General features: G+C 41.1%; 2 protein-coding genes, 1 long non-coding RNA gene and 1 other non-coding gene across 6 annotated transcripts in view; 2 read left to right on the top strand and 2 right to left on the bottom strand.

Annotated features, from left to right (window-relative positions):
- The window catches only part of LOC146967813 (uncharacterized), a 47,124-nt gene extending 30,649 nt beyond the window's left edge, over nucleotides 1–16,475 (top strand). Inside the window, exon 3 of the long non-coding RNA XR_015034396.1 lies at nucleotides 16,265–16,475. This is a non-coding gene — a long non-coding RNA (uncharacterized LOC146967813). The remainder of the gene's footprint in view (nucleotides 1–16,264) is intronic.
- On the bottom strand, nucleotides 2,802–21,735 carry frmpd2 (FERM and PDZ domain containing 2). Its single transcript, XM_085761545.1, has 29 exons — nucleotides 21,503–21,735; nucleotides 19,020–19,142; nucleotides 18,524–18,687; nucleotides 18,011–18,076; nucleotides 17,730–17,909; nucleotides 17,499–17,574; nucleotides 16,734–16,821; nucleotides 16,244–16,400; nucleotides 15,907–15,978; nucleotides 15,209–15,383; nucleotides 14,941–15,076; nucleotides 14,697–14,835; nucleotides 13,908–14,060; nucleotides 13,644–13,829; nucleotides 13,388–13,547; nucleotides 13,087–13,285; nucleotides 12,865–12,965; nucleotides 10,584–10,664; nucleotides 10,318–10,425; nucleotides 9,565–9,681; nucleotides 8,559–8,740; nucleotides 8,358–8,456; nucleotides 6,719–6,812; nucleotides 6,067–6,152; nucleotides 5,749–5,944; nucleotides 4,376–4,590; nucleotides 3,543–3,609; nucleotides 3,311–3,448; nucleotides 2,802–2,957 (listed from the first exon to the last, which is right to left on the bottom strand). The coding sequence occupies exons 2-28, from the start codon at nucleotides 19,138–19,140 to the stop codon at nucleotides 3,411–3,413; spliced, it is 3,456 nt and encodes a 1,151-aa protein (XP_085617671.1). The 5' UTR covers nucleotides 19,141–19,142; nucleotides 21,503–21,735; the 3' UTR covers nucleotides 2,802–2,957; nucleotides 3,311–3,410.
- trnai-uau (transfer RNA isoleucine (anticodon UAU)) lies at nucleotides 10,795–10,886 on the bottom strand. Its single transcript is given in 2 exon segments — nucleotides 10,795–10,830; nucleotides 10,849–10,886. It is a non-coding gene; the product is annotated as a tRNA-Ile (tRNA).
- A 1,197-nt stretch (nucleotides 21,736–22,932) lies between the features above and the next one.
- The window catches only part of mapk8b (mitogen-activated protein kinase 8b), a 31,546-nt gene continuing 28,053 nt past the window's right edge, over nucleotides 22,933–26,425 (top strand). For 2 of the 3 annotated variants that reach the window (XM_085762105.1, XM_085762106.1), the window contains exon 1: nucleotides 22,936–23,236. The gene's annotated coding sequence lies outside the window, so the exon portion shown is untranslated. Of the gene's footprint in view, nucleotides 23,237–26,425 lie in introns of all 3 variants that reach the window. The other variant, XM_085762104.1, reaches the window with a different exon arrangement.

Genomic DNA, 26,425 nt, shown 5'->3' with positions numbered 1-26,425 from the left:
ATTGTTGCGCCTTGTGTGTGCCCCCTGCCTGTAACCCTTTGTGAGGAATGTAAGTGCAGGATGAAGCTTTTTTAAAATGTTTTTCAGAAAGCAGAGTTGATCCAGAGTAAGAAATGATTTGTTAGGTAAACCAAGAAATATTCGTTGATTTTTATGGCCATTTAGAAAGCGGGCAGCAGAACGAGCTGTTGTGCAGTTGCTATGGCTACTTTCAGTACTTCCTCTCCCTGTCCCCATTTTGCTCTCCACCAACATTCAGAGGAAAAATATCTGTTTTTTTAAGCTGCTAATTCAACATTAATCATCATTAGCTACTCTTTAATGTTGTATGTGTCGGTGCTGGGCTGGTAGCAGTTGGTTTAGCTAAAACCAGCTGTTTATTGTCAAAAATAAGTTGATAGAGTGGGAAGAGTGAACCAAAACAATGACAAATTGTCAAATCAAAACAATGAGCTAAAAGATGTTAAAACGCTCATGTGTAGCCAAGGAAAACTGCTGTTTCATTACAACAAGTGAGTCCTGCCACACTACAATAAACCATTTGACAAACTCTGTACAAAATATTACGTAATGCAGCTTTAATAAGTGGCAGAATTAATGCTACGAAATGAACTCAGTGGGTAAATAAAGATAGTGACATAGTGTCTGAAGCAGGTAACTAAGCTAAAGCAGGCTCCTGTCCCAGAAAACACGGATAAAAAAGACTTCTTTTGATTGGCTGGGAACCTCTAATAATATCACTAATATAAAAAACTAAAGCAAACCACAAAATGGGTTGAGGTCTCCTCTTTGTTAAAATCATGCTTTTTGTTGCGCCCTGTTATTGACTCACACAACACTTGGCAGCAACGCTAACAATGGCTCGAGTCCAGAATATTCATCTGTGAAGGAGCAGTTGGTGCTTGATGAAATGTTCCCCAGTGTGTGCAGGCACGCACCTACGAGGTTGTAAGCACAATGCAACTGCAAACAATCACATTTGCATGTTTTGTATGCTAAGTCCGTGGTCAACAGGGTCACCCACACCCCTCCATCCTAACCATTTACATATATTAAACGTGATGCAGGTGTCTTGACAGAATTTTTGGCCTTAAAATATGTAAATTGCATGAATCCAAATGTGAGGAAGGTCTTCTCTGTGGATGTGTGCGAGTAGTTTCTCTCAGATGTGATACTCTGACTCTTGATTTACCACATGTAAAAGTATGATTTAAATTCTTTCATTTTTTTTTTTTCATATTCCACAACTCATCTTGCACCCCTCCCCCCTCCCCTTGGAAATCACTGCAGGACAACGGGGAGACAGTGATGTCAGCAGAAAATCCGTCCCCACCCTGTCTTTCACTCATCAGTCTTCACCACGTGCGGTGACCTAAGCAGAGGCTGCAGAGGTCACGACCACGCTGTCCATCTCTGTTACTACGTTCATGAATAAACACAGGCCGGCGTATGGGTGTGCGTGTCCGTCAGGAGCGATTGCACGCACGCGAAAAACGCACACACACGCGCACACACAGCCTCGTGCCGACTCCTCTGGCATAATTAGAAACATTTGGGATCATTTGCAAAAGGAACACGAGCTCTGATGGGATCCAGATGCACTACTGGGTTTCACCGAAATACAGGAACCTTTATTTATGAGGGGCCATTACTGGCTCCTCACCCACGGAGGTGTGTGTGTGTGTGTGTGACTGTATGTGTACATACTTCTTAGTTTGTCCAGATACTAAATGAATGTTTGGATGTGTGGATCATCCAGATTCAGGTCAGTTGTTCTTTTTTACACAGGAAATGAGCAGAAAAAGAAGTTACATTTAGAAAATAAAATCCTTTAATAGTATAAAAATGGCACTGGTATTTTTTATTATGTCATGTAATTCTGCATAAGTGAAGCACTTTTACGGTAAAAGTACATTCATGACTGTCTTGGTGTGATTCAGCATTACTGTTTTTAATGTCCATGCAAAAATGATTCATTTACAATTGATCCCTATCCACTTCGTCTTCCTCTTCTTCTTTTTCTTCTTCTTTATCTTCCTTACTTGACATCGACATGTCTTGTGTTCATGTTGTCCTGTGGCAAAAAAAACAAAAACAAAGCAGATGCTGTTAATTGAGATGCTGTTAATTGCTTTTAATTGGGAATGAAGACCAGGCATTCTTACCGATTGCATAGCAAAAGGGATCAGTGATGTTACATGTAGTGCTATACTGCCACCTTGTGGCTACAATATGAATAGTCAATAAAAGTCTGAAGCTTGATGAAGGCTAGATTAAATTTAGAGAATGGTTCAGGTCAGATGTGGTTGGGGTGGTAAACTTCCAGTGTGGCTGAGATTAGTGTAAAAATGTGAACTTCTGGATTTCTGAATTTCTAAATGTGGAACAATACCATGCTTGAGTTGATCCTGTTTAAGATGAACTGAACACAATAAAATGCATTGTCATACTGCATATTTTCATATTTACATCCAAAAAATGACAGAACTCATTTGTAAATCAGGTGCTGTTAGTATTGTGCTGTTTGCAACTGTCTATCTGACGACTCCACTAGCTGGAATGGACAGATGACAGGACTCTTTTGTTCTTCAGTGTGTCGGACTGTTAAACCAGAAGTTTGGTCTGTGGACAGGACAGGAGTCAGGTTACACTGGGCTCTGGTGCAATGCAGCCAGCTGATGAGTCTTCTTCTGTAAAGACCAGTGTAAGCTATGCAGGAAGCACTGAACATGATGGGGAGTGATAAAACTGAGAGCGCTGCTGCTACTTAGTCTTAATGTCTAATGTAATATATATACAGTATATCTAAAGTGTTCTTTCTATCTGACTAAATGCTGGGTCTGTTCTAGCCACTCACCTTTTTATCCAGTTATCCTTCACAAACCTGAAGGGTTTCACAGAGTACTGTAACCCAACTTTCACCTCAGTGCTTCCTGGTCCATGTGTCTTCACATTGCCTGCGCATTAAAAACAAAACCTTTATTCTTATTACATATTACCTACAGTCTGCAAAACTGACACATGCATGTCTCTGTACATTATGAGGTAGATTGACGCACTAAAATGGGACAGAAATGATTTCTATTCCTGAGAATGTTATGTACCGGTATTCTCTTTTAATCTAATATTGAATATTCATATTAAGTTACATAATGCATCATGTTGTGTCACCCTGTGTCAGATTAACTAAACCTCCCAGCGCTCACACACACACACACACACACACACACACACACACACATTATAAACCTGTCACAACACGGCCTGTCAAATCACATCACATGATGTCACATTGTGGACCATCACTGACCTTTCTGTAGTGTTGGTATTGATTGATAATATCAGCTTCACTCTCCTGTGCACTGAACAGAATGGCCTTATCAGCCACGACTCCATCGGTCCAACATCACTCATGTGCCAGTGAGCTGATCGATGGAAGGAAGGACCCCTACAGGAAACACATAAAACAGGTGAGTGGAGCACTGCAGGTGGATGCAGGGATGGGTGCATCTGTCGCAGTGTGTGTGTGTGTGTGTGTGTACCAGGGGCAGGCCGATAGAGAGTCAGTTGAACCTCAGCTGGTGAAGTCTTGAACAGCCTCAGCACTTTCTACAAACATGAGAATGAACTGTTAACAGTGACAACGAAGCTGCACTGGTATATATATGTTTACAAATACATGATTTTCAAGAAAATTGCAAAAAAAAACAACATATATACAATTTACATAATCACATGAGTAAAAAACAAAAGCAGAATTGGTATATAGTGTGTTTATATGCACATTTATGTGAAATATGGTCAGAATATTGAACCAGTTCAGGATAAACACTCTTCACAGAGAACCAGTGCATTGGTTTCATCTATATAAATGAATATTATTGTCATACAACTAAAGGTGCCCAGTCCAGACAGTCTTTCAGTTTATCTTAAGAGGCCAGAGAAAACAAAATAAAAGCAATACCAACAGTACCAACACATGGTACTGTACTGTTTATATGACATCACATACAGCTCTTTCATATGTTGTAAAAGGCATTTAAACAAAACTGAGTTATGTCAAATGTAAACATGCAAGTAATCTACATGTATCTGTCTTGTTGACCAGATATCCAGACTGCAGTGTAACTCTAAACCAGATTTAGGAAAATAACTCTGCATGTTCATTTGCCCATAGGTGTAAAGCTAATCCAAAAGTAAACAAACACTGACTTAAGCCCTTGCATGTACAGTATTGATTTTACAAGACCTTTATAAAGTTTAACCTCATTGAGAGCAGCAGAGTCTGACAGGATACTTGTCCCAGCTCCAAAAGTCAGATAATCTTCTGAGGTAAAACCTAACCTGAGGTTAACGGTTTGTAATCGACACATACCGGATAGGACAGCTCCTTCAGGGATTGGCCATTCACAGCCAGCAGGACGTCTCCCTCCTGGATCCTGCCGCTCTGCTGAGCCGGCTGGCCTGGGAAAAGCTGCTTTATCCGGACGAGGCTGCCAAAGTCCCGAGTGGGCGGATCCAGTTCGCACATGAGGAAGCTGAAGCCGAGGCCATTGGCATTCTTAGTCAGCGTCACCTCCTGGGTGTTTTCTGAAGGTTTCATAGTGATGAGGTGAAGATGTTGAGGTGGTCAGGAGATAAAGGAATATGGGAAAAGACAGCAGATGTATAAGGATGAGAGAAAAAGAACAAACCGATTTCTGAGCTTTAAAATAAAATGACTACAATTTAAAAATAGATGAAAAAACAGCAGAAACGTTACTGTTCCATTATCCGTCTTGGGAATCTTCTTACTAAACAAGAAATGCAGAATTGGTATTTGTTGTATAGCCTTGGACTTTCTCACTCCCCACAAGGATGAAAGGCGAATGACCATGAATGGGAAAATGAAACTCTTCCCTGTCCTAGCACAGTTGTCTTCCAGTAAAACACATAAAACGGACATCTCCTGGTGTGTATGTAGTGTACCAAACAAAGCAAATAAATTATACAGGGGTGCTGGTAGCCAGATGCTGCATTGCAGTAAAATATCCCCATGTTTTGCCCTGCATAAGACCCAGCCTCAAACTGATGATCCATAAGGTGCAATCGGGGGTTCAGTAGTTTGTCCACAGAAAAACATAGTGTCATCACAGGAAATCAAGATTTATCTTGAATCAGCACTAATGATAGCATCAATACATGTATGTGGTATAGGTATATAGGTATAGTTCTGATGCCAAAAGAAAAATGTTCACCTATGTTAACGCTTGTAAAGACGTTAACCTCAGATCAGGAAGAACTCGACTCCGTATCACATTATAACACGTGGCCCACTGTGTGATTTTCAGTGGAAGAGCGAGTAGAGAGATGTGAGATGACATATATAGAAGAACAGGCCTGAGGATAAGGAAGGCCAGAGGGATAAGAAGAGGAAGGTCAGGGTCAGGAAGGAAGATCAGGACGAAGAGGAGGAAGTGTGTGAAAGTTCACCTTGAAGCTGACTAGCAGACTAGCCTGGACGCCTGGATGTTGCCTATTATGGACCAAACAGCTTAGAGCTGACAGGTTCTCTCACGAACGTTCCCCCTCAGCAGTGTGACGTCTTGTCACATGAGTTTCTGTCTCTCGGGGAATATTCATTGTAGGAAGGTTGCACGAATGCTCAAATTTTCTTTAGCAGTTCCCATAGAGAGATATCCTGGGCTTTCTTTTCTAGTTTTTGTACACTGAAGTTAAAATTACACTTGACAAGCTGAGAGCTCCTACCGTCAGTGACAAAGCCGTACTCCTTGGGCCGCTCACTGATGGTGTTTGGAGGGGTGGTGGTGGTGGAGCAGCTGTTTTGTCTGGGCCGGCTGGAGGGTGGACTGAAGCTCTGATTGAACACACTGCTGCTGTTGTCTGTGCTGACAGAAACCCTGGGCATTTTCACCAGCTCCCTCTCCAAAACAAAGGTTACCACCTGGAGGAGGCAAAAGGAGAGACAAGGATTTGGTTCGAGCGGGAAATTGCAGTTAATTAAACAACATTATCATTACATGAATTAAGTAATTATGGCGGGGCTCTAATAGCCATTCATTGTACCTCTCCAGTTTTACTCAGACACTCCACAGCCTGCTGGTAGGTGATGCCCTGGAAGCTAAAACCATCCACCTCCAACACTCTGTCACCTGAAACATAAGCAGATGGGGACAAAAACATGAATTGCAACTTTAACTCTTCTTGTTCAGTTCCATTGTGTTGCCTTCCATTTCTGCTCTGAAAGCATCAGGTCAAATTCCTCATTATTAGTAAGTGTTTAAAACAGTTGTTCCGGACCTTTTTTGGCTTGTGACATCCATCACAAATTTCTGGCGACCGATCAAGATGTGCCAGCTCAGATATTTTTATATGCTATATTTTATTTGAACTCGATTTATATTAAAGAAAGTGAAAGTATAGAATACAGTTGTTTAAGATTGTGTGTGGTGTTTTTAATCATAATTTAAAAAAGAATAATTATTAGTTAAAAAAATATTTTAATCAATAATATTTTTAATCAATTACTAGACATTTCAAAAGGCCCGATTTGAATTTCAGGCGACCCAACATGGGGTCCCGACCCCAAGGTTGAAAAACACTGGTTTAAAAGGTGTTTAAAAGGCAAATCAAACATCCCATTACCAAACCAGATTCTTCTTCAAAACGACACATGCAGGCACTCGTATTGTTGGATTGGACATCAGAGCTGTAATACCTGTGTGTACACGTCCGTCTCTCTCAGCAGCCCCACTGGGAACGAGGCTCTTAATGTAGATTCCTCCATTAGGAAGGCTGGTGTTGACGCCGCCCTTGAACAATCAATGACAGAGGCTCTTACTTCGACTTTCACAGCTTTCATAAGTGATACACTCATGGCAAGGAGGAAAACATGGCTGTAATGAAAGTAGCTTGGGGGGGATCATGTTTAATGCAGTGGTTGTTGCATTCACTGGACAGTTGATTTACTGAAGTAGTTTTGAGGTACTTTATTTGAGTATTGACCAGTCCCGCAGGTTTATACTGTTGTACTCCTCACGCAGTTGCATTAGAAGACATTGGTTATTTTTTGAATCAGATAAAATTTTACACACAAAATCGGATGCACTGTCAAACATGTATAAAGTTGTTGAAGTTAGCTATTTCTGAATGAAGCACACATGATATAGCCTGGCTCTCGCCAGACCCTTGTAGTTCCGCAAAGCTACGCTGAGCTCCACACAAGGGTCTGGGACTGCTCCATAGGCGATTCATTTCAGAAGGCGGGGCCTTGTAAAAAAAATCTTGTATGTGATTGGATAAACCACTTGTCCGTTATCTTGAATGACGTGCTACTTCAGCCACTCACTGCGAGCTGCCATTGTTGTTTGACTCAAACAGTCGCTTCAGCGCTACGTCACACCTCAGAAAGTCCCGCCCGGCGATCCTGATTGGTTCATTATTTTTTGCTCCGGGGGAAGAAGTTTGCATTGGCCTCGAGTCCAGACCCTTGTGTGAAGCTGAGCGTAGCGCCTCTGGTGGAGCTTTGCGGAACTACAAGGGTCTGGCGAGAGCCAGGCTACACATGATAAAGGGGGTGTAAGTTACAATAATGAGTAAGGAATCATAGAGGAATCATAAGTCATCGATAGGTAGCTTTTGTCCAATCAGGTCAATTAAATCGATCCTACTGGTTAAATACTTTTATTGCAGAACATTTTAATACTCTAATTCTTACGGTTGCATTGCAAATTTAGCTGGGGAAGCAGAATATAAGAGTAACTTTCTATCACTGGCTGCAGTACAGCCTGTAACGCAGTGGTGATCAGTTTGAGTGAAGTTAAATATACTCTCTCTCTCTCTGTTGTGCTCACTCCCTCTCTCGCTAATCTTGTCAGACCACAGATGTTAATCAGATTGAGAGGGCAGACATTTTGACCCACTGCCGAAGATGAGAAGCTCCACTAATTGTCCTTCTTGACTGTTCATTCCTGATGTTTTCAATCACGTTCTCTCTAAACAAATTAATTAGCTGGATATAGGATTTTGCAGGCTGACGTCAAAACCACTACTTTTAGATGCAAACCAATTATTTGATAACAGAAAACGTAAACCTCAAGGGAGATAACAGTAAATCTCATTCAACTCAATGAAGCTTTCAACATGTATCTGAAGTTAAAACAATGAAATTTGATTTCGCTGTCTCAAATGCTGTTTAATGAGGTGATATCAGTAGGGGAAACAATGGAAGATTTTGATTAGATTTCATTTAGGGTACAAGCTGAACAGGTCGTCAGTCCATTAAAGTGATGCTGAACAGAGACAAAAGACAAAGCGCATGCACAATCACTCACAAACACAGTATTTTGGGAACTCACAGTGACGCTGATGCCCAGACTTCCTGCTATCTTCCTGAGCTCCACAGTTTTCTCCTCCGGCCTCACGCAGTTTAGAGAGGGAGCCAGAGAGCAGTTGTCCTAAAAGCAGCACAGACAGAAACATGATTTCAGAGGCCGCCATCAGTAAACATCATTAGATATCATTTAATAAAAACACCTGAACCATCGCCATGATTCTACCTGTGCACCAAGGCCTTGTACTTCAACGGGGACGTGCAGCGTGTTGCCGGTCTTCGGTGTCATCATGACTGAAACGAGCTCATCTAGGTTGTCCTCTCCTGGTTGGCCATAGGTCATCAGTGGAGCTTGGGATTCGTGATTTCTCAGCTCAGAGGAGCGCACACTGTTGGGACTGATGGTGACTGCAGACAGAAAATACAAAGTTAAGTAACTTCCTGCAGATTTTTTTTTGTGCAAATTTCATGCATGTCGTCTAAATGTGAATGAATGTTGAATGTTGAGTGTTTTAGTAAATCTGTACTTACACTGTGGAGCTAGTTAGCATAAAGTCATTTGGAGATTGTGGTATTTTGTTACCTTTGGGCAAAACTAGGCTAGCTGTTTCCCGTGGTTTGTCTCTCCTTGTGGTATTAAGCAATTTATTTCCCAAAATGTATTTCCTGTATAGATCTAAACTCATTTTTAAAGGACAGTTTTGTTATGTGTGTTTTTACTGTTTCCTCTTTGTATAGCTAGCAGAGATGGCCTACCAAATATTAGCCTACTGAGGCACAGATTTTGGCATCAGTCATGTGACCCCAGGTCAGACTGATTACTGCAAACCGTTATCATGCGCCGCTAATGTCAAGCTAGCTTTTCTTCGTTTCCAGTATTAATCACTGTATGCTAAGTTAAGATAAGATCAGATACGTTACTCCCTCTAGCTTGGTATTTACTGTACAGACGTGTTATGTCAATAGATGGGTGTTAACATTGTGTGTTTTATGTTAGGATTTGATATAATAATGCATACAACAATGGACAGCTAAACAATACAACTAGTAGGGACAAAGAAGGCACTGTACAAGGAATTAATGCAGATATAATTTTCTTCATTCTATTAATTCAGAGCAGATGCTAAAGGGTTATGACTAAATCACCCATAATTCATTGCGAACAAAGGAGGGTAAAGGTCATAGCCACGCGGCGGTCACATGCATACAGTAAGCACATGCACACAGAGCACCTTTTGGCTGTGAGATAATGAGCTGCACCTCCTCGGGGCTGCTCTGCATGACCTCTGCTGCCTCGCTAAAAGTGACGCCCTCCAGGCTGATGTGGTTCAGAGAGATCAGACGACCACCTGAGGGCAAAGGTCATAGTCAAATGATGCTGGTGTCCAGTAACAGTGGAGATGTGAAGACCCCCACCATCGCCACCACCACCGCTTCTGAACCCATGTGTCACCCCAAAGGCCTACGACTGAGCCCCATGGATACATTCCCCCGTACAAATCTCTGTCCTCATCTGCACTTTTCCAGCATAGATTTTCTTAAAACAGATAACCCACAATACATACGTAAGAGTTTTGGTTTGGAAGTATTAATCACAATAATAATAATAAATGCTTATTTTAGAAAGAAAATAAAAGTAAACCAGTGGCAACATTTACAGGATTAATGTTTGATGAGGATGAAGCTTGTTTCTTTTTTTTTGTGATCAAGTTTTTATTATTTCACACCCCCTCTTTTACAATATGCCCACATTAAATCATATTCACAGCTACAAATTGACATACATATACCACTGTACATCTTACATACATAAAATGTATCATAATTATGTGAGCTATTGTCCCACCCTTATCCCACCCATACCACCCTTACCCCTCTGGCTTGTTCCCCTCCCCTCACCTTGCTGGATTCAGTCAATATCTGAACATAAAGGGGGAAGTACATAGCATACAGTAATGAAGCTTGTTTCTTGTTTGGGAACCTACCTGGTCTGATGCGTCCATCTTTATCAGCTGGTCCACCCGGCACAATGGAAGCAACAAAGATGCCCAAGTCGTAACGTCCCACAGTGTCCTCTCCCACTATCACAATACCTGCAGGGCACAAACCACGGGTGTGTCAAAAAAAAAAAAAAACACGAGAAGAAAGACCCTTCTTTCAGTCACCGCATGGAACTTGCAAAACATGATTTACAGCTGTTCACAGCAAAAGGACATTTTGTTCATTGTGTGATAAAGTGCGATGAACTTACCAAGGCCAAGCTTCGGGTCTTTCTTTAAGGAAACACAAATAACTTCTCTCTCTGATGGGGAACCCGTCTTAGTTGGAGTTTCTGTGAGATGCACAGTGAAAGGAAAGAGAAACATGAAGTTGCACAGTAGAGATGTTGCAGTCATCTGTGACAATCCTCACAACAGTTTTGTGGCTTCATGATCAAACAATGTATAATAGGAAGGTGTGTGTGCTCCAGGTGAGGCTCGAACTCACAACCTCGGCATTGCTGCTGAACACTGTCTTATAAGTACCGCGCGCTAACCGATTGCGCCACTGGAGCCCTGGATGAACTTGCTACAATGCTTTTTGTGTAGCGAATACAGACGCTGTTCTCAGCTGGCACATGTACTGCTACGTTCAGCGAGGCTCATCTTGTATCAATATTACAGCTTGAGGTAAAGACATTTCTGCAGACAGCTCTGTTTGTCTGGGACAGAAAGCTTAGAGCTGCAGTTTAGTCTCTGGCTCTTAAATTGCTAGAACTGTCAGCAGCCTTTGATACGGTGAACCACTGCATAAAGCAAGCCAAGCTCTCAAATATGATCATTAGGCAAAATCCATTCTTGTTTTTGTTTTTTTTAATTATTTTTGATGTGTCATAGGACAAACATCCATTTCCCCAGATCTCCCTACAGGGCTGCCTCAAGGCTGTGATAAGAGCACAAAGGATAAAGAAATGTCACCTCCGAATACAGCTCTCTCAGTCAGAGCTCAATCAGTGATCCATGTTTCCATCGCTACATCATCATCATCGTACCTGCCCCCTTATCTCCCAAGGTTTCAAGAAAATAAGGTGTCATGATTGACAACCAAATCCTCCTTGAGCAGTAACATCTGACTACCTCTACACAATCCACTGAAAGAAACTCAAAGCAGTTTGCTACTCTTATACTAATGGTCAATTTTTGGGTTTCAACATCAGAGTGGAGCAAGAAGGAATTGATCCATCAACCCTTTGATTAGTGGTCTACCATCCCTACCTGCTGAGCCAACAAGCCTCAACAGGACAGCCACTGCAGGATGTTCCTTTCTTATCTTAAAGGGATAGTTCACCCAAAATTAAAATTTCACTCATTGTCTACTCACCCTTGTGTTGACTAAGGGCTGGGAGAAGTTTCAGAGTCCTCCGTGCCTTCTCGGAGTTACAGTATTTGTCCATATAATGGTTGTGAATGGTGCTCACTTTTCTTTGTTCAAAAAGACACACCAAAAAACATCCAAATACCTCCATGCTGCTGTAATGTCTGTAATGTCCCTCTTATATTGAAGCCCTGACATGAGAAATTGTTACAATGCTAGGGTTAGGGTTAATTGTTCCGCCGGTCAGTGCAAATCTTGCGACACAGGAAGAGCGGTGAACTGAGACACTGGGAGCTTCTGTTACAAACAAGCTTAAAATATAGACTTATTTAATTTTTTTCGGAACAATTTCTCATGTCGGGGCTTCAATACAAGAGGGACATTACATATGAGCACTATGGAGGTATTTGGATGTTTTTTGGTGTGTCTTTTTGGACGAAGAAAAGTGAGCACCATTCACAACCATTATATGGACAAATACTGCTGCGTGGACCCCCTCGTAACTCCGAGAAGGCACAGAGGACTCTGAAACTTCTCCCAGCCCTTAGTCGACATGAGGGTGAGTAGATAATGAGTGAAATTTGAATTTTGGGTGAACTATCCCTTTAAAGAATCTCCTGGAGGTTCATCCTCTCTGAGTGCACCTCCCCTCCCAACTCCTCAAATGCTGACATCTCATACTTACTGTCCTTCTTTACCTGGTTTCCTAGCACTTTATCTTGAACAGAATAGATGTAGTAGTGCCTGCTCTGATGTCTACTAGTCCCTGTTCAGACTTGTCAATGTCTGCTCCAGGTGATATGATCACCAGTGGACAGCTCTAAGTGTAGGTGTGGACCACACCCAAGAGGATGCGTTTGAAATCCGATCACTCTGACCACATCAGGAGCTGATCTGGTCCTCAGGTGACTTCTAAACTGATTAGTCACAGGTTCTTCATAATCCAAAATATTTTACTATTTCAAAAATCTAATTTCATAGTAGTGCTATGTGCAGTGATTTTCCCTACTGCACTGAAGCTTGAGAGTTGTCCTACCCTTGCTTTGGTGATAGCATCTGCCAAACGAATAAATGCTATGTAATGTCATGCGTGCTAGCGAGAGAACTTGTGGTACGCCATCTGTCATGGGTAGGTCGTCAGTTTAGGAATGTGAGGAGCATGCTCGGTTATACTATACCTCTAGCTGCTGGAGAACCAGATGGGGCTTCAGATCCACTCCTCTGAGAGAATGCTGGGGAACGCATACCAGTGCTACTGCGCTGACTGCTGGAGCAGGTACTGCAGGGGAAATATAGAAAGACAGAAAATGATCTTCCAGAAAGTCTAGAGCAAATTTCTATAGAGTTCCTTGATGAATAAATGAATAAATACATTTTTTTTTAAGGTATTGACTATGTACCTCTGCTCATTAAGGCTCTGACGCTGCTGTTTAACACGAGCCTCAATCCTGGCTGTAACGTCGTCACACAGCTTGTTCAGGGACTCATCCTGAGGCGTGTTCAGACCGCTTTCATCCTGTGGTGTTTCTGAACATGAGAAGGACTTGCGGCGGCCGCTCTGAGCACGACACACGGCTGCGTACTGCACAATGTTCGCCTCTGGAAAAACAGAAGGACAGAAACGTAAAGCTTCCAAAAACTGACAGTTATCAGTTATATTTATCTTTTTACATCTTCTCTTTGTTAAATTAAGCAACTGACCTGAGACCTGGTTCTGGCTGAGCTGGCGAGAGTTCATCTCATTGTTGAACTTGTGCTGTGCTGAACACAGGTTACACAGGTATTTGGCTACCTTCGACCTTTCTGTGATGAAGGTGTACTTCTTCTTGCTGCCTCGGCACTCTACTACAAATTTTCGCCTCTGCAGGAACAGGAAGGAAATATGTTTAGAATATAAAAACCAAAAATTCCACATTTGAAAATTTTTCATTTTGGAACTGTTGGAATTTCCACTCACATTGGAGGAGATGGCTGCTGTCTCCCTCCAGTAGAAAGTCTGACTGGTGGATCTGCAGCCGTCCTTAATCTCACAGACGATCACTCCTTTGGCACAAACCCCGAGGATAATCTCTCCTTCTAAAAGCTTTTTCTCACGCATCACACGGTGAAACAACACACCGTATTCAGGCAACTGCTGACACACCTAAATGGTAATATAAGTACAGCATGGTCACCATGATCAGATGTTGATCTTTACGTTCAAATGTGACTATTATGTTACCTTGAGGAACTCCAGCTCTGATTCGTCAGTGAGCATCTGAGCATTGGTGGTGTGGAGTCGAAGCAGCTCCTCCTGAATGTAAGGCAAGGCACGTTTCTCCATAATACTTTTGGAGATATACTGGTCAGGGCGGTAGTAGTTCCTACCGTACACCTAAACACAAAAGATCAACAATATTGTTTATAGAATCCAATACTAATAGAGATTAACATAATTTGTTGTATTAACATGGAGAATCATAATACTGTTTTAGGTGCTCTCCCCCTGGACTCACAGAGTTGTAACAGAGAGAAAGCTATTGAATAATAGGGAGGGGACAGAAAAATATGGTTTCAATACTCCAAAAGCAATAGGACTTATGGGAAATGTAGTCTTAAAGACACAGTGGTTATGTTTATACCACCCTTCCTTTGTTCCCAGTAATTATTCAAACCTATGTCAACGTATGTGACATTTTAATCCAACAACCTTTGATTTGTTGTTGCTTTTAAAGGTGAAATCCAACAATTTTATTTTTATTTTTTATATTAAACCTTTATTTAACCAGGTAAAGCTTACTGAGATATAGAATCTCTTTTTCAAAAGCGACCTGGCCAAGAGGCAGCAAAATTACAAGTACAAGCAGTAATACAGATAAATATCAATAGTTCAATAAATAAAAATGAAATGATCAGGGATAGATTGAAGGAAGTGCAACATCTGATTTTACACCTGATAACCAGTTTACTAGTCAGAAGGAGACTATTCCTTCAAAACTACAGGTTTCGTTGAATTCTTTAGGTGCACAACCTCAGGCATACAATCTCCATACTCCGCCTGCAGGGCCAGGGCCCCAAGGTACAAAGCAGTCTCCCCATGGCAGGACAGCCTGTCCTCCAGTAGGTCTCTCCTGAGCTGAAGGTAATACTGGTGGCGGGTCTGTTTCTGGCTGTTGGAAGAGACGGCACACATTTGAACAATTCTAGATGTTTTACACAACATGTTTCATAACTGATGAAATGTGTCTGGTAATGAAAAAAAGAAAGGTACTCACAGAAGAAGTGAAATGTCACTGACGAAGAATTTGACCCTGAAGAAGAGAACAAAGGTGCATGTAGGCACTTTCTTCCAGCTGTCTGGAGCAACTTTGGAAATCTTGGTGTCGTTGTCCACAAAGAAAAACTCGTTATCTGATGACAGAAGAGAAACATCGTGTGAAATAACTCTTACACCATGTTGGGGTTTTTCAAACAAGCAAACAGTCAGATGCTTTCAGTCACTCACTGACACATCAGGCTACTTAAATTTGTCTGCATCTTTACCATCGATATAAGCAAGGCCAAAGTAGAAATGTTCCATCAGGTTGGAGTGAGCCACAATCATGTCAAAGACGTCTCCTCCTCTGGATTTCACCTCACACTTGACCAGGATGGTCTGACCGTTAGGCATCACCACACTCAGCTCTCTCTGGGTGGTCGCCGATTTCCCTTTCTTTGACTGCCAAGAAAGTAACACACTCTTAAAAGAAACAATTTTAAATAAAGAAGGTGAAGAAAATTACCATTTCAGCCCTTGGTGGTAAGGTTTGCAATTTCACATGTGGATCTCAATTTCATTCAGTAGGGTTTTATGTTCTAGTCATTTTGTATCATCAAGTATGTGGAACAACATCACAGACACTCTCATTGACTGAAACATCAATGCCTTATCTGAATGGATGAACACAGCTTGGCTCTTATCAAAGTTAATTCGTTTCCACATTTATTTCAGGGAAGAAATGTGTGATGTAGTTGAAGAATCATGCCTAAACTGTTTGTGTCTATATTTACAAAGCTTAATTGAAATGGCAAATGGGATATTCAAAAAGTGAATTATCTAAAACACGTCTCATATCTCTCTGCTCAGTCCCACTGAGAACAGTCTCCACACACACTCTGAGTAGGTGTGTCAGTTTATGTTAATGTAACACTCTCCTCAAAATTCACATTGACAGATTTTTTTTTTCCCTCCGTGAACTCACCACGATGGATCCAGGCAGCTCTAAGACGACCAGCGGCTCATCTACCATTCTGATGAACTCAGGGCCCATGTCCTGTGACAGGGAGGAAACAGGAGAGAGGGAATACTGTAACCATGCTGTCAACCAATCTTGGTGACATTATCAATCAGTAACATTGATAGGACTTGGCCTCTGGTGTTTGAAATGCTGGAAAGCAAAGGGATGCCATAGGAACTACAGAAAGAAATTTAGGACAGGCTTTTATCAGTTGATTTCATAAGATAGATAGATAGATAGATAGATAGATAGATAGCCCGGTATTGTAAATTACATTACACAATGTAATAATTAGGCTCACCTTCATTTTCTTGTCATTCAGACTCATTGTGGACTCGAACTGTGCGAGGGATCTTAAGTTGGCGTTACGATTACCATCCATGTATGGACTACAAGGGCTGCGGCTCATCTGCTGCCAGCTGGTGTAACTGTCTCTGTGTCGACCTCCTGAGGGAATCCTGGGAAAAATGAGTTTTCCGTCGTCAGTCCGATGGGAGTCGAGATCTGTCACTCATGAAAAGATGTCTAGCAACCAGACAATATATTTTAATTGCATTGTCAAAGAGTCCTTTGGGGGGTGGGTTGTCTCCCCGACATAGTTTCTGTTTCTTTTCCCACAGTGATTTTAGTATTTAATAGCACACTCTGTGAACTGTGAAATAAACAACATCTGATTCCACAGCGTTTTATTTGTTGCTACTTTGATTCAAATGTGCAAATGGGTTCATGACAGCGTATTAAGCGCTAGAATTATGAAGTGTGTAAAATATGATTGGACACAGACTTCATACCCTGTGGGCTCGGAGGGATAACATGCTCCTGAGAATGTTCTAGAAATCTTCTTCTTCAACGCCCATGGTGAGTGACTAAAAGAGCCCCCTGGAAAACAAATCGGCATGTCACAACTACGTCCACATGCTAATGTTACACTTTCCTGCTGAGAGTTAGACGAAGACAACCATACTCGTGTCTGTACACAGTAAACAAACAGTGATACATTAGTTTTATTCAGTTTTAAATATTGTAAACATCTAAATGTGTAAATTTAGCTTATCTTTACAGGTGCTGAGAGGTGGATTTTGGATTTGGATGGCGTTAATAGCTGCTCAACCTTTATTCCAGGCTTAATGTTAAGCTAAGCGGCTGCTGGCAGTTGCTTTACATTAACCACAAAGAAATGCAAGTATCATGTGAAGCTACAGCTACAGGAGCCAGTTAGCTTAGCTTAGCACAAGACGCTTGGCCTGTTGAAGTGGTGAAAATCTGTCTGCCAGCACCTTTAAAGCTAACACTCATTTATCCACACAAGATATCGACTTGATATTGAAAACTAAAGTATAATATTGACATGTTAATGGGGGATTAGTGTTCTTCTTGGCTTGGAGCAGCATTATTTCGTGTATGGACTCAAAACTACTATGCAGTATAGCTAACACAGTGAATGAACTGGTGTCTGTCGTCTTATCCAACTCTCAGCAAGAAAGAGACTACCAGTAAGTGCTTCTAAAAATGTGAAACTACTGCCTCAAATCTAACGAATAGGATCAGTATCTTACTGTGCAACCTGTCCCTGACCATTTGACTGCGGTCTGTTAGCTGGGATCCATTTTCAGCCATGGACACATGATCAACCTGCAAAGATATCATTGTCCAGCTCAAGGAGGAAGCAGAGAATAGCTACTAACTCAAAAGATACTAATCTAAGATGATAATTTAAACTACTCAAAACCAACTATGACCTCACATAACCAGCTTAAACCAAAATAAAACAACTGGGGCAAACTCACTGAGTTTCTGTAGACATCATCGACCAGATGTCTTACGAGGCGCTCTGGAGGAGGCAGCATCGCGGCCTTCTGGTGAAGTTCACAGGCTTCCAGCACTGTCAGGAGGTCGGTCCTCCTCAGCACCATGTCCTCACACATACTAAGCAGCAAACCCTCCAACTCTGCACTTAGATGGACCGGCTGCAAGGACAGAAGTGACAAGAAAACGGATGATGCACACATACTAGGAATACGAGAGTAAGAGTTTCAGAAAGAGATCGATAAAAGGAGGAGGAGAGTACCTGATTATGAGGTAGATGATAATCGACGCACCAGTAAAAGGTCATCCCCAGTGAGTACACAACCGTCTGATGGAAAGTAGAGAGAGAAACACCATGAAAAGTCCTTTTTTTTAAGATTATAGTGTCACTATGTGTGCAGTTTGTGATTTAATGGTAAAGGTCAGACACAGTGTTTAGAATTATTAGAGCACCCAAGCAATGAAAGCTCAATCTAAAAATCATTATTTTGAAATAATGTGTTTTATGGACTGATTTCTTCTTATTTCATGATTTCTACATTGGTACTTCGCAATTTATCTTCCTCTTCAAATAATTGATTTTGAATGTAAATCTTTACTACAGGTACAATACATTATCCATCAATGTGTTTCACTTATTTATTTCTCTAGAGGCCTAAAGGAATAAAACTCCACAGTTTTTCTCAACAAAATATGCAATGACATGTAGAAAATATGAAAAATAAATACATTCTGAGATGTCCTCAAAACAAGTACACAGCCAGAGTTTTCTGACCTTTTCAACTGGAGTCCTGGTGGAGTTAGCGTGAGAGTGCTGGACCTCAGGAGCCGTGAAGGAGGCCACATCTTCATATCGCACACAGCTCTTGAAGGCCAGACTGCCATTGGCCGACAGCAGCACTGAGCCTGGACTGAGCACGCTGCACATGTTGCCTGAACCTGAGCGAAGAGCAGAGCAGAAATCGATTCCCTTAGCAACTGAAAGGATTTTGAACACATTTGAGCTCAAAATCCTGTAAAAACATGCGTGGTAGGAAAATAAGCTTGGTAAAAGATAATATGATATAGGTATTAAAAGAGAACAAAGAAAGGGTGGATGTGGGGGTTAAAAAGCAAATACAACATAGTCATAAGAATGAAAACATTAGTGTTAGCACATTTGAAACCTATTCTGTTCAGATGCTCTTGAACGCACCTTTGCACCAAGCCTTGTAGCCAGGTAACAAGTGGATCTGGGAGGAAATAAAGTTGGCATGTAGTTTTTTGGTTACCTTTTTTGGAGATGTCCAGTAGGGCCTCAGTGGAGGCAAGCAGCAGACACCAGACCTCATCCTCATCCAGCGGTGAACCCCGGGCCTCCAGCACCTCTGCCAGGGTCACAAACGTACCCATTTCTGCCAGGACACACACATGTAACATATACGTACATTTACTGAGCACTGCACATCCATAGATGTAGCTACTGTCATGAAATGCATTGGAAAATGGCTGTATTGTTTTTTGTATCATAAATCTTTTGAAAAATGTCCTTGATTTTTGATTTTCAGGTGACACATCTCAATGCACCGGACAGGACATAGTGTTTCAGCATTATTTGCTATAACAAAACACCAGAAGTTATAAGTCCAGGAGGGCGTGTTAGCAAAAATGCCCCCATTGACAAGAATCCCACTCAGATGTACGTCAGATGCTGGGGGTCAGAGGTCAGAGTTTCAGACAGACGAGCTTAGGGTTTAGAGGAATTAGATCTAATTGGGAACAAATCCAACACTCCAACATTTTTGCATTGTGTTTGTAAAATAGTAGATGTATCTATACAAGATTTTATGTAGGTCACTGTATTAACTACACTATTTTCAGTTGAGCCTGGTGAAGAGTTATAAAGCTCTCATATGTTGAAGGATCTCTGACTTGATGAATTACCCTGAGAAGATTTCAGTAATTGAAAACATCCACTTCACGGATGACTACACATCATTAGTCCTGTGAAACCAATTACTTCAACAAGTAATGAATGCAGAACTCCTCATTTGCATACAGAGTTATTTGGATATTTTTAATATATTTAATATGTTTTTATCAGCTGGGTATATTAATTTCTTTTTATACTTTTTTCTATTTGTCTTTCTTTTTTCTTTTTTGTCAGTAAACATCAATTAATGCCAATAAAAATTTTAATTGAATTTTTTTTTTTCATTTATTTGCATTTGTGTCCATTTAAGTAAAATAATACACTTATTGATTGATTGACTATGGGAAAGGAAAAAATAATTATATATGGCTTTAACAAATGTATTGTTGAATATACAGACTTTCAGAACTGATTTGTGCTGGGAGAGTCCTGTTAATGTTACGTAGCATACTCAAGGTATGGTTAACATTAGTAGTATAGTATTCAAAGGAGATGGAGTCTAATGGAATAGTAATCGATAGCAGTATTGGAAATAAGCAATAGGGCACGTGCTTCAAGCATAGCCTATAGCCTGGGTTTTAAATTGTTATCAGAGTACTATGACATGGTATGTTCGACTCTTACCCCTGACCCATTTGAACAGGAATGTACAGGCTGTGGCAGTAAACAGAAGGAAGACCACACTGAGATAACTGAGATGGTGGATGAACAGTAGACAAGTAGTGACAAAAAGAAAACTTCTGACTGTTGAAGTTTGTGGTATTAATGTGCTGCGACTAATGCCACTGGTGATATTAGATAAAGATCTAAATCTGATAAATGACCAAATTATCTAACACAACACAGTGAGATATTAACATGACTAATGACTAATGCCTATATACACTGGGTTTCTTTCTGTTTGAAAATCAGATTAATGTCTGGATGTTGGTGTGAAAGCCTCTGGGTATTGTCTAATATGTTTTAATTCAATTGACTGTACTATACTTTTGCTGTGTAGAAACTGCTGGGCATTCATATTCACACACGAGCAGCATAACATCACTGTCAGAAACCACACTTGTCACTGTAATTTGATACATTGCCAAATAGCCCAGCTCAGTTAATCAGGTTAGGTGTACTCTGATTTAATTCAACCAACTTGGCCTCAGGCAAGGTGTCTGTAGCTGCAATTTGTGTAATTTTAATGTGTTTATGAACACATAGCCTATAGAAATAGAAGTATATTACATTTGTTCATTTGGCAGTTAAATGATCAATTATCAATGAAAACGAAACATAAAACAAATAAAAAGTTTATTTTCACCTATTACTGACCAGATAAGTGTTTGTGTCAGAATTGCAAATTCCACTGTTGCCCTTTAACACTGAGCATGTCACATGTCACAGTGACAATGATTTTAAATGTGAAATACATTATTAACTCAGCTGTGGAGAATTTGAGCAAAATTTAAGTTTTTTTTTTGAAGTTATTGAATTTATCCAGGGAGATCTGATCAAGCCCACAGGTTCCTTTTTAAACCAACATCCTGCTTCTCACTCATGTTGTGTGAGTTTAAAGCATTGCTCAGTTTCACTCCGAGACCCTGCAAACTAACTTCTACAGCTTTGATTCTAGTGGGAAATTATACATGTATGTTGTAACATCAGCTGATATAAAGAAAAGAGAACAGAAAACATGCTGAGAGTTGGTTACATGTACCGGGTGCAAACAACGGGGTCAGCACTGAGAGTCTACAAACACACACTCATAGAGCTACAGGTGGTTTGATGGTTGATGAGACTAAAAAGCATATAATGGTTTTTTTTGGTTTTTTTTTTTTTACACATTATGTGGCCTACCTTATTTCATCCAGTATGCGAAGAGCTTCTTGTTAAGTTCCTTCAGACATCCGCCACTCTAATCCTTCCTCTTATGCATCCCCTGCTGCCATTCCACCCACCTCTTCCTGGTCCGAGTGCTTTTGTCTGTCATGGCTTGTCACACATGACAGATCAATTGTCTCACATCTCTCACAGAAAGGACACATCAGCTCCATAACATAATTTCCTCTGTGCTAGCGCCTAGTGACGTGTTGTTTCTGCGTTTTCCGTCATTTTCTCCTATATTTAGACTGGGGAACCTAAGACCATAATTGGATTTGCAGGGCAAGCTAACGGCAGATGGGGCAGCAAAGGACCAATCCATTGTAGGCGGCACTGTGGTAATCTGATGTTTCAACCACAAGTGACACAATAATTGTCCCACTTTCTTTTAGCGCCTTGCATAGCTTAACACACAGCTGACTGGGTAATACATATGGCTCTCTAAATAACTTGATTTCAAAGAAGATGTTACATACACTGTTCTGCTAGCACCAGTGATTGGAAAGACATGTACAACTTTCCTCAATTTAAGTAAGAATGACCATATTGAGTGTAGGCCTATTTAAAAATCTGATGAGGGTAAAAGTATGATTTTAAATGTTACATGATGTCATAATTTAGCAATAGTAAAAGTAGCTACTTATAAAAGAAATATATCTTGGTGATAATAATATATCTAATATATAATATGTTTCAGGTCATATGGACAGATACAGCTAGACCTTATGTCTGTTGTGCAGTAGGTATGAACTAAATGCATCATCTTTATGTGCCTTCTTGGTGTATTTGTAAAAAAAAAAAAAAAAAAAAAAAATCAAATAAATAAATATTCATCTTAAAAGTTACAGTCAGATTTAAAACCTATAAGTTAGATACACAAATTATAGCTGTAAAACTATATAGCCTATATATATTTGCAGTATATTGCAAATCAAACTCCAACTCCACCAGAAGGTTAACACAAAGGGAATTGCTTAAAATGCCCTTTCTGAAACAGTTCCAACATAAATGTCAAAACTGCAACATTTACAGCAAATTAATGTAGGCCTATAAGTCTCACTTCCTTGTTGTTGCTGGCCTATTTAATATTGTAATGACTAATATTTTTCAGTGAACTTTTATTTAAATAAATTCAAAATTTACAACAATCTGAAATGTTATGTCAGGTATTACATTATCTAACTCGTTGAAAAATATGTTTTATGTAAAGAAAATATATATGCATGTTACATACTTGAAAGCATTATTCAAAACATACCTATGAATATAAACGATACACTGCTGTTTTCTTTATATGCAGCGTCATTTCATGTATTTGAAAACGTTGCAAAACGCTCGCTTCCGCTTTCACCGGAGCTGCGGCCGGGAACGCGCAGGCGGTCTTGAACGCGCCCCTGGTGCTGCTCATTGTGCAGCCGAGGAAACATCGCAAGCTTCCGACGACGTCGGTATGAAATGGCAGAAACTGCTTGTGTCACGGAAGCACAAAGATTAGGTTACGTAGGAGCTACACATGTATTCTGCGGCGACCCCGACCTACTAGTGTAAGAGGGGAAACGGAACTGTATCCGGACGAAAGAAAAGGGATTAAAGTGCTGTTTTCTCCCCCCTCTACGAACAACCACAAAAAAGAGCGGCCGGGTTGTGTCTCCAGCAGGCAGCGAACAGGCGGCGACTGCGGGGCGACACTGTAGGAATCAACCGGAGAGGGTGAGCTCGACGTATGGATGTTTTTTTCCTCTCTCTCCGTGTTTGACGTGTTATTATTGTCAACTGTTGGGGGATGGTGGGGAAGGGGAAGCCAAATGTGGGTCACACACACGTTACAGTGGGTAGGTGTTACTACAACATACATGGTGAGCAGCAGCACACACAGCAGGCAGGACAGGTCTGGCCTAACTGGTGGAAGGCAAACCCGACTGAGACTAAGGGGGGCTACACCACTGTAACCTGTGATATCAGTGCTGCTGCTGCTGCTGCTGCTGCTGCTGCTCGGTGTGGGTGGTGTGTGGTGCCAGCTCCACAACTATAGTGGAAGATACAACGAAAAACGCCTTTACTCCTCAGTCTGTGGCCACTTAGTCAGTAACGTTATCGTCCTGCATGTAAACACAAACCCACTTTGGATGCATCATGTTTGTAGCTAGCATCCGTCTGCGGACATTCAAAGCTCTCATACATATTCATACTGTGAATTAACTCAATTCTTTCACTGTTAACCAGGGCATAGGCGGGTTTACACGGGCTATTATGCAGTAACGTCATTACTGTTCATTCAATAACAACAGAAACTGATCAATATTTGGCTGCACACGAGGCTGCAGTCTTTCTCTTTATGTGGCTCTTGTGTGATTTACACAAATGCTAATCTCTCACTGATCTGTACATTTAAACATGAGTGTGAAATCCTCTAATGGCAGTTGTGTAATACTGCAGCTTGGTTTCTCTTTTTTTAATGCAATCTAACTGGCACGTCTCATTATAATAATGAAAGATATCTTATCAGGACAGTGGATCTAGTGTGTAAATTTTTGTAATCTCATCAAATGATCAGCGATAGAAACAACTTGGTCCCCGGTCAAAGGTGCGCCGGGCTGACAATGTCATTAGTTGAAGGTTGTGTGTGTCCCTGATACACTATTGAACAGGTATAAATAGGTGATGCAGCTCTTAGACTGCACTGCACATTGATAAAGCCAGGTTTGCTCGCTGTACGACCTGCCAAGATGAGAGAGCAGTGGTCAGCCAAAAGCACCGGGAAATCTGACTCCTGCAGCAAACGTGAAAGGTGTCCTGCAGAGACGTGGATTAAAAACCCCCGACTCACTTTATCATCATGAACCCACATTTGTATCTAAAAGCCCTGTCGGTTGATGCTAATAGATTCAGGGGCTCATGAATGTGAATATTGGATATTTCCATATTTTGAAAGGCTGAAACATTGTGTGCCATTGTCGATTGATTCCTCGGTCACCTCATGATGATGAATTGTAATGTGTAAACGGGCTGTGTTGCTATTTGTATCCAAACTTCTTATTGTACCCACAGGTGCCTTGGGAGGTAGAGTTATTGGTTGATATAAAAAACAGCCCATTGTGCTGGTTGACCTACTCTAACCTGGCAGCATGATCAGCCCTGACACACAAGAAAAACAAACAAAGCGCCATGCCACAGTTGAAACAGTCACGGATGATGAGGGCTGAAAGCAGTTTCCCTGAGAAATAATCATCCCTGTTTTTCCACACCTTTGGATCAAGTTCAGATTCTCCGTGTTGTTTTTAAGTTGTTGTTTTTTCTTTCTTTGTGCAAGTATGTGTTATGATTACACCTAACGAAGATGTTAAAATAATATTTGTCTTGTTTCTGATCAGCCTTTTGTCCATAGCAGCGTATTACATTGAAGGATGTGATTGAAAAGCTTTCATTTTCCCCTCCGAGTACTCATCTTTCACGCCTTAACCATTTTGATACCACAATGGTATCCAACCCTGGTATGACTGCATACCAGATGTTAGGTTGATAAGAATATTTCCTTATTATTGTGCCTCATCAGGATTTGCATGGTAGCTAGGATTATTAGTAGAGCAGAGCAGAAACACCCCCTGGTTTGTCCCTCCTGATGATCAGAAGACAAATGTGCTTTATGGCCTTTATTGGCACCGATATTTGGCCCACGATGTGGCCTTATGGTCTCTTATCAGCAGCAGTTACTTGGGCTGAATGTCTGAGTGGTTGACTGATTAAATCCAACTGATCTAAAAAGCCAGTGGACTCAACCATGGTTGCCCAGATAAAAACAAATCTGTTTGATATTTGCAAGAATCCGCATGGTAGAGTAAGTGGAGTGAAAGAGGAGCAGACCTGTAATAGCCAGCGAGAGACGGATCAGCTCCCAGCAGAGACAGCATGATGGACAGCTGAGGGGGGGGAGAGGGGTCGTGTAAATCTGGACAGGACTGCCAGGGCCTGCAAAAGCCACATTTGACACTTTTTGGTACAGTTATCTGTCTTTTTTTCCCTGTCCAGTTGTCAGAGGCATTAGTTATCAGCTGACATTTTTTTCAATGGAAGACATCAGCCGGTGATGCAGCTACAACTGTGATGCCTCAGTATTAGGGAAGCACCGATTGTGAAATTCCGGGCCGATACCGATAACAATATCGGTACCGATGCTGGTACAAATGTTTTTTCTATTAAAGGCGAGCATGAAATCTTAATTTCTCACTAAGAAAAACCCAACATTTTCGATCACTTACCTTTTAAAGGGATAGTTAAACATTTTGGCAAATTTGGCCATTGCCATAATCCCTATAGTCTTAGATAGGTTCATTACCTTTAATTGTCGGTGCAAGCTATTTTGAGATCGGCCGGGCAGAGATGCAAGCTGTTCGGCTAACGCCACGGAGGCTCATGGGATTTTTCGGGCTTTCCCTCAAAACTCATCAAATGCACAATCCAACAACTCCAAAACACTCTTGTGGACAAGTTGTGACCTGCACATTCACCACGCTATGAATAACGGAACTCACAAGACAGAATTGTTTTTCAAGGCAAATGCAAAGCCGGTGTTGTGCTGAAAAGAGACTTGCCGGAAAATGACTGCCCCAACAAGAACGCACCCATGCATTTTCCTCGAAAAACAACTCTGTTTCGTAACGTTCCATTATTATTTCATAACATGGTGAATGTGCAGGTCACAGCTTGTCCATAATAGTGTAGGGAAAGCCCAGAAATACCATTCGCCTCCGTGGCGTTAGCTGAGCAAAATTTGCCAAAATGTTGAAATATCCCTTTAACAAATTGAACGTGCACGCACCCTCAGGCGTCTCGACAGAGTCACATCCCCCCAAAAAGGACAAAACAAAAAAGACTTCAACATTGGCCACTGTCATCAACATC

This window comes from Trachurus japonicus, chromosome 19 (assembly GCF_045865225.1).
Source record: "Trachurus japonicus isolate A0001 chromosome 19, Traja_1.0".
NCBI classification, from domain to species: domain Eukaryota; kingdom Metazoa; phylum Chordata; class Actinopteri; order Carangiformes; family Carangidae; genus Trachurus; species Trachurus japonicus.
This window is presented reverse-complemented; position numbering and strand designations above follow the sequence as displayed.

Bases quoted from the DNA above. Each gene is read 5' to 3' on its own strand.
- frmpd2 (XM_085761545.1), bottom strand. From the start codon at position 19,140: ATGGGTACGTTTGTGACCCTGGCAGAGGTGCTGGAGGCCCGGGGTTCA. The intron at 15,979-16,243 runs GTGAGCCTAATT...TCCCTGTCACAG, and splicing joins TGAATGACAAGAAAATGAAG to GACATGGGCCCTGAGTTCAT. The intron at 15,384-15,906 runs GTGAGTTCACGG...CTTTCTTGGCAG, and splicing joins AGCTGCCTGGATCCATCGTG to TCAAAGAAAGGGAAATCGGC.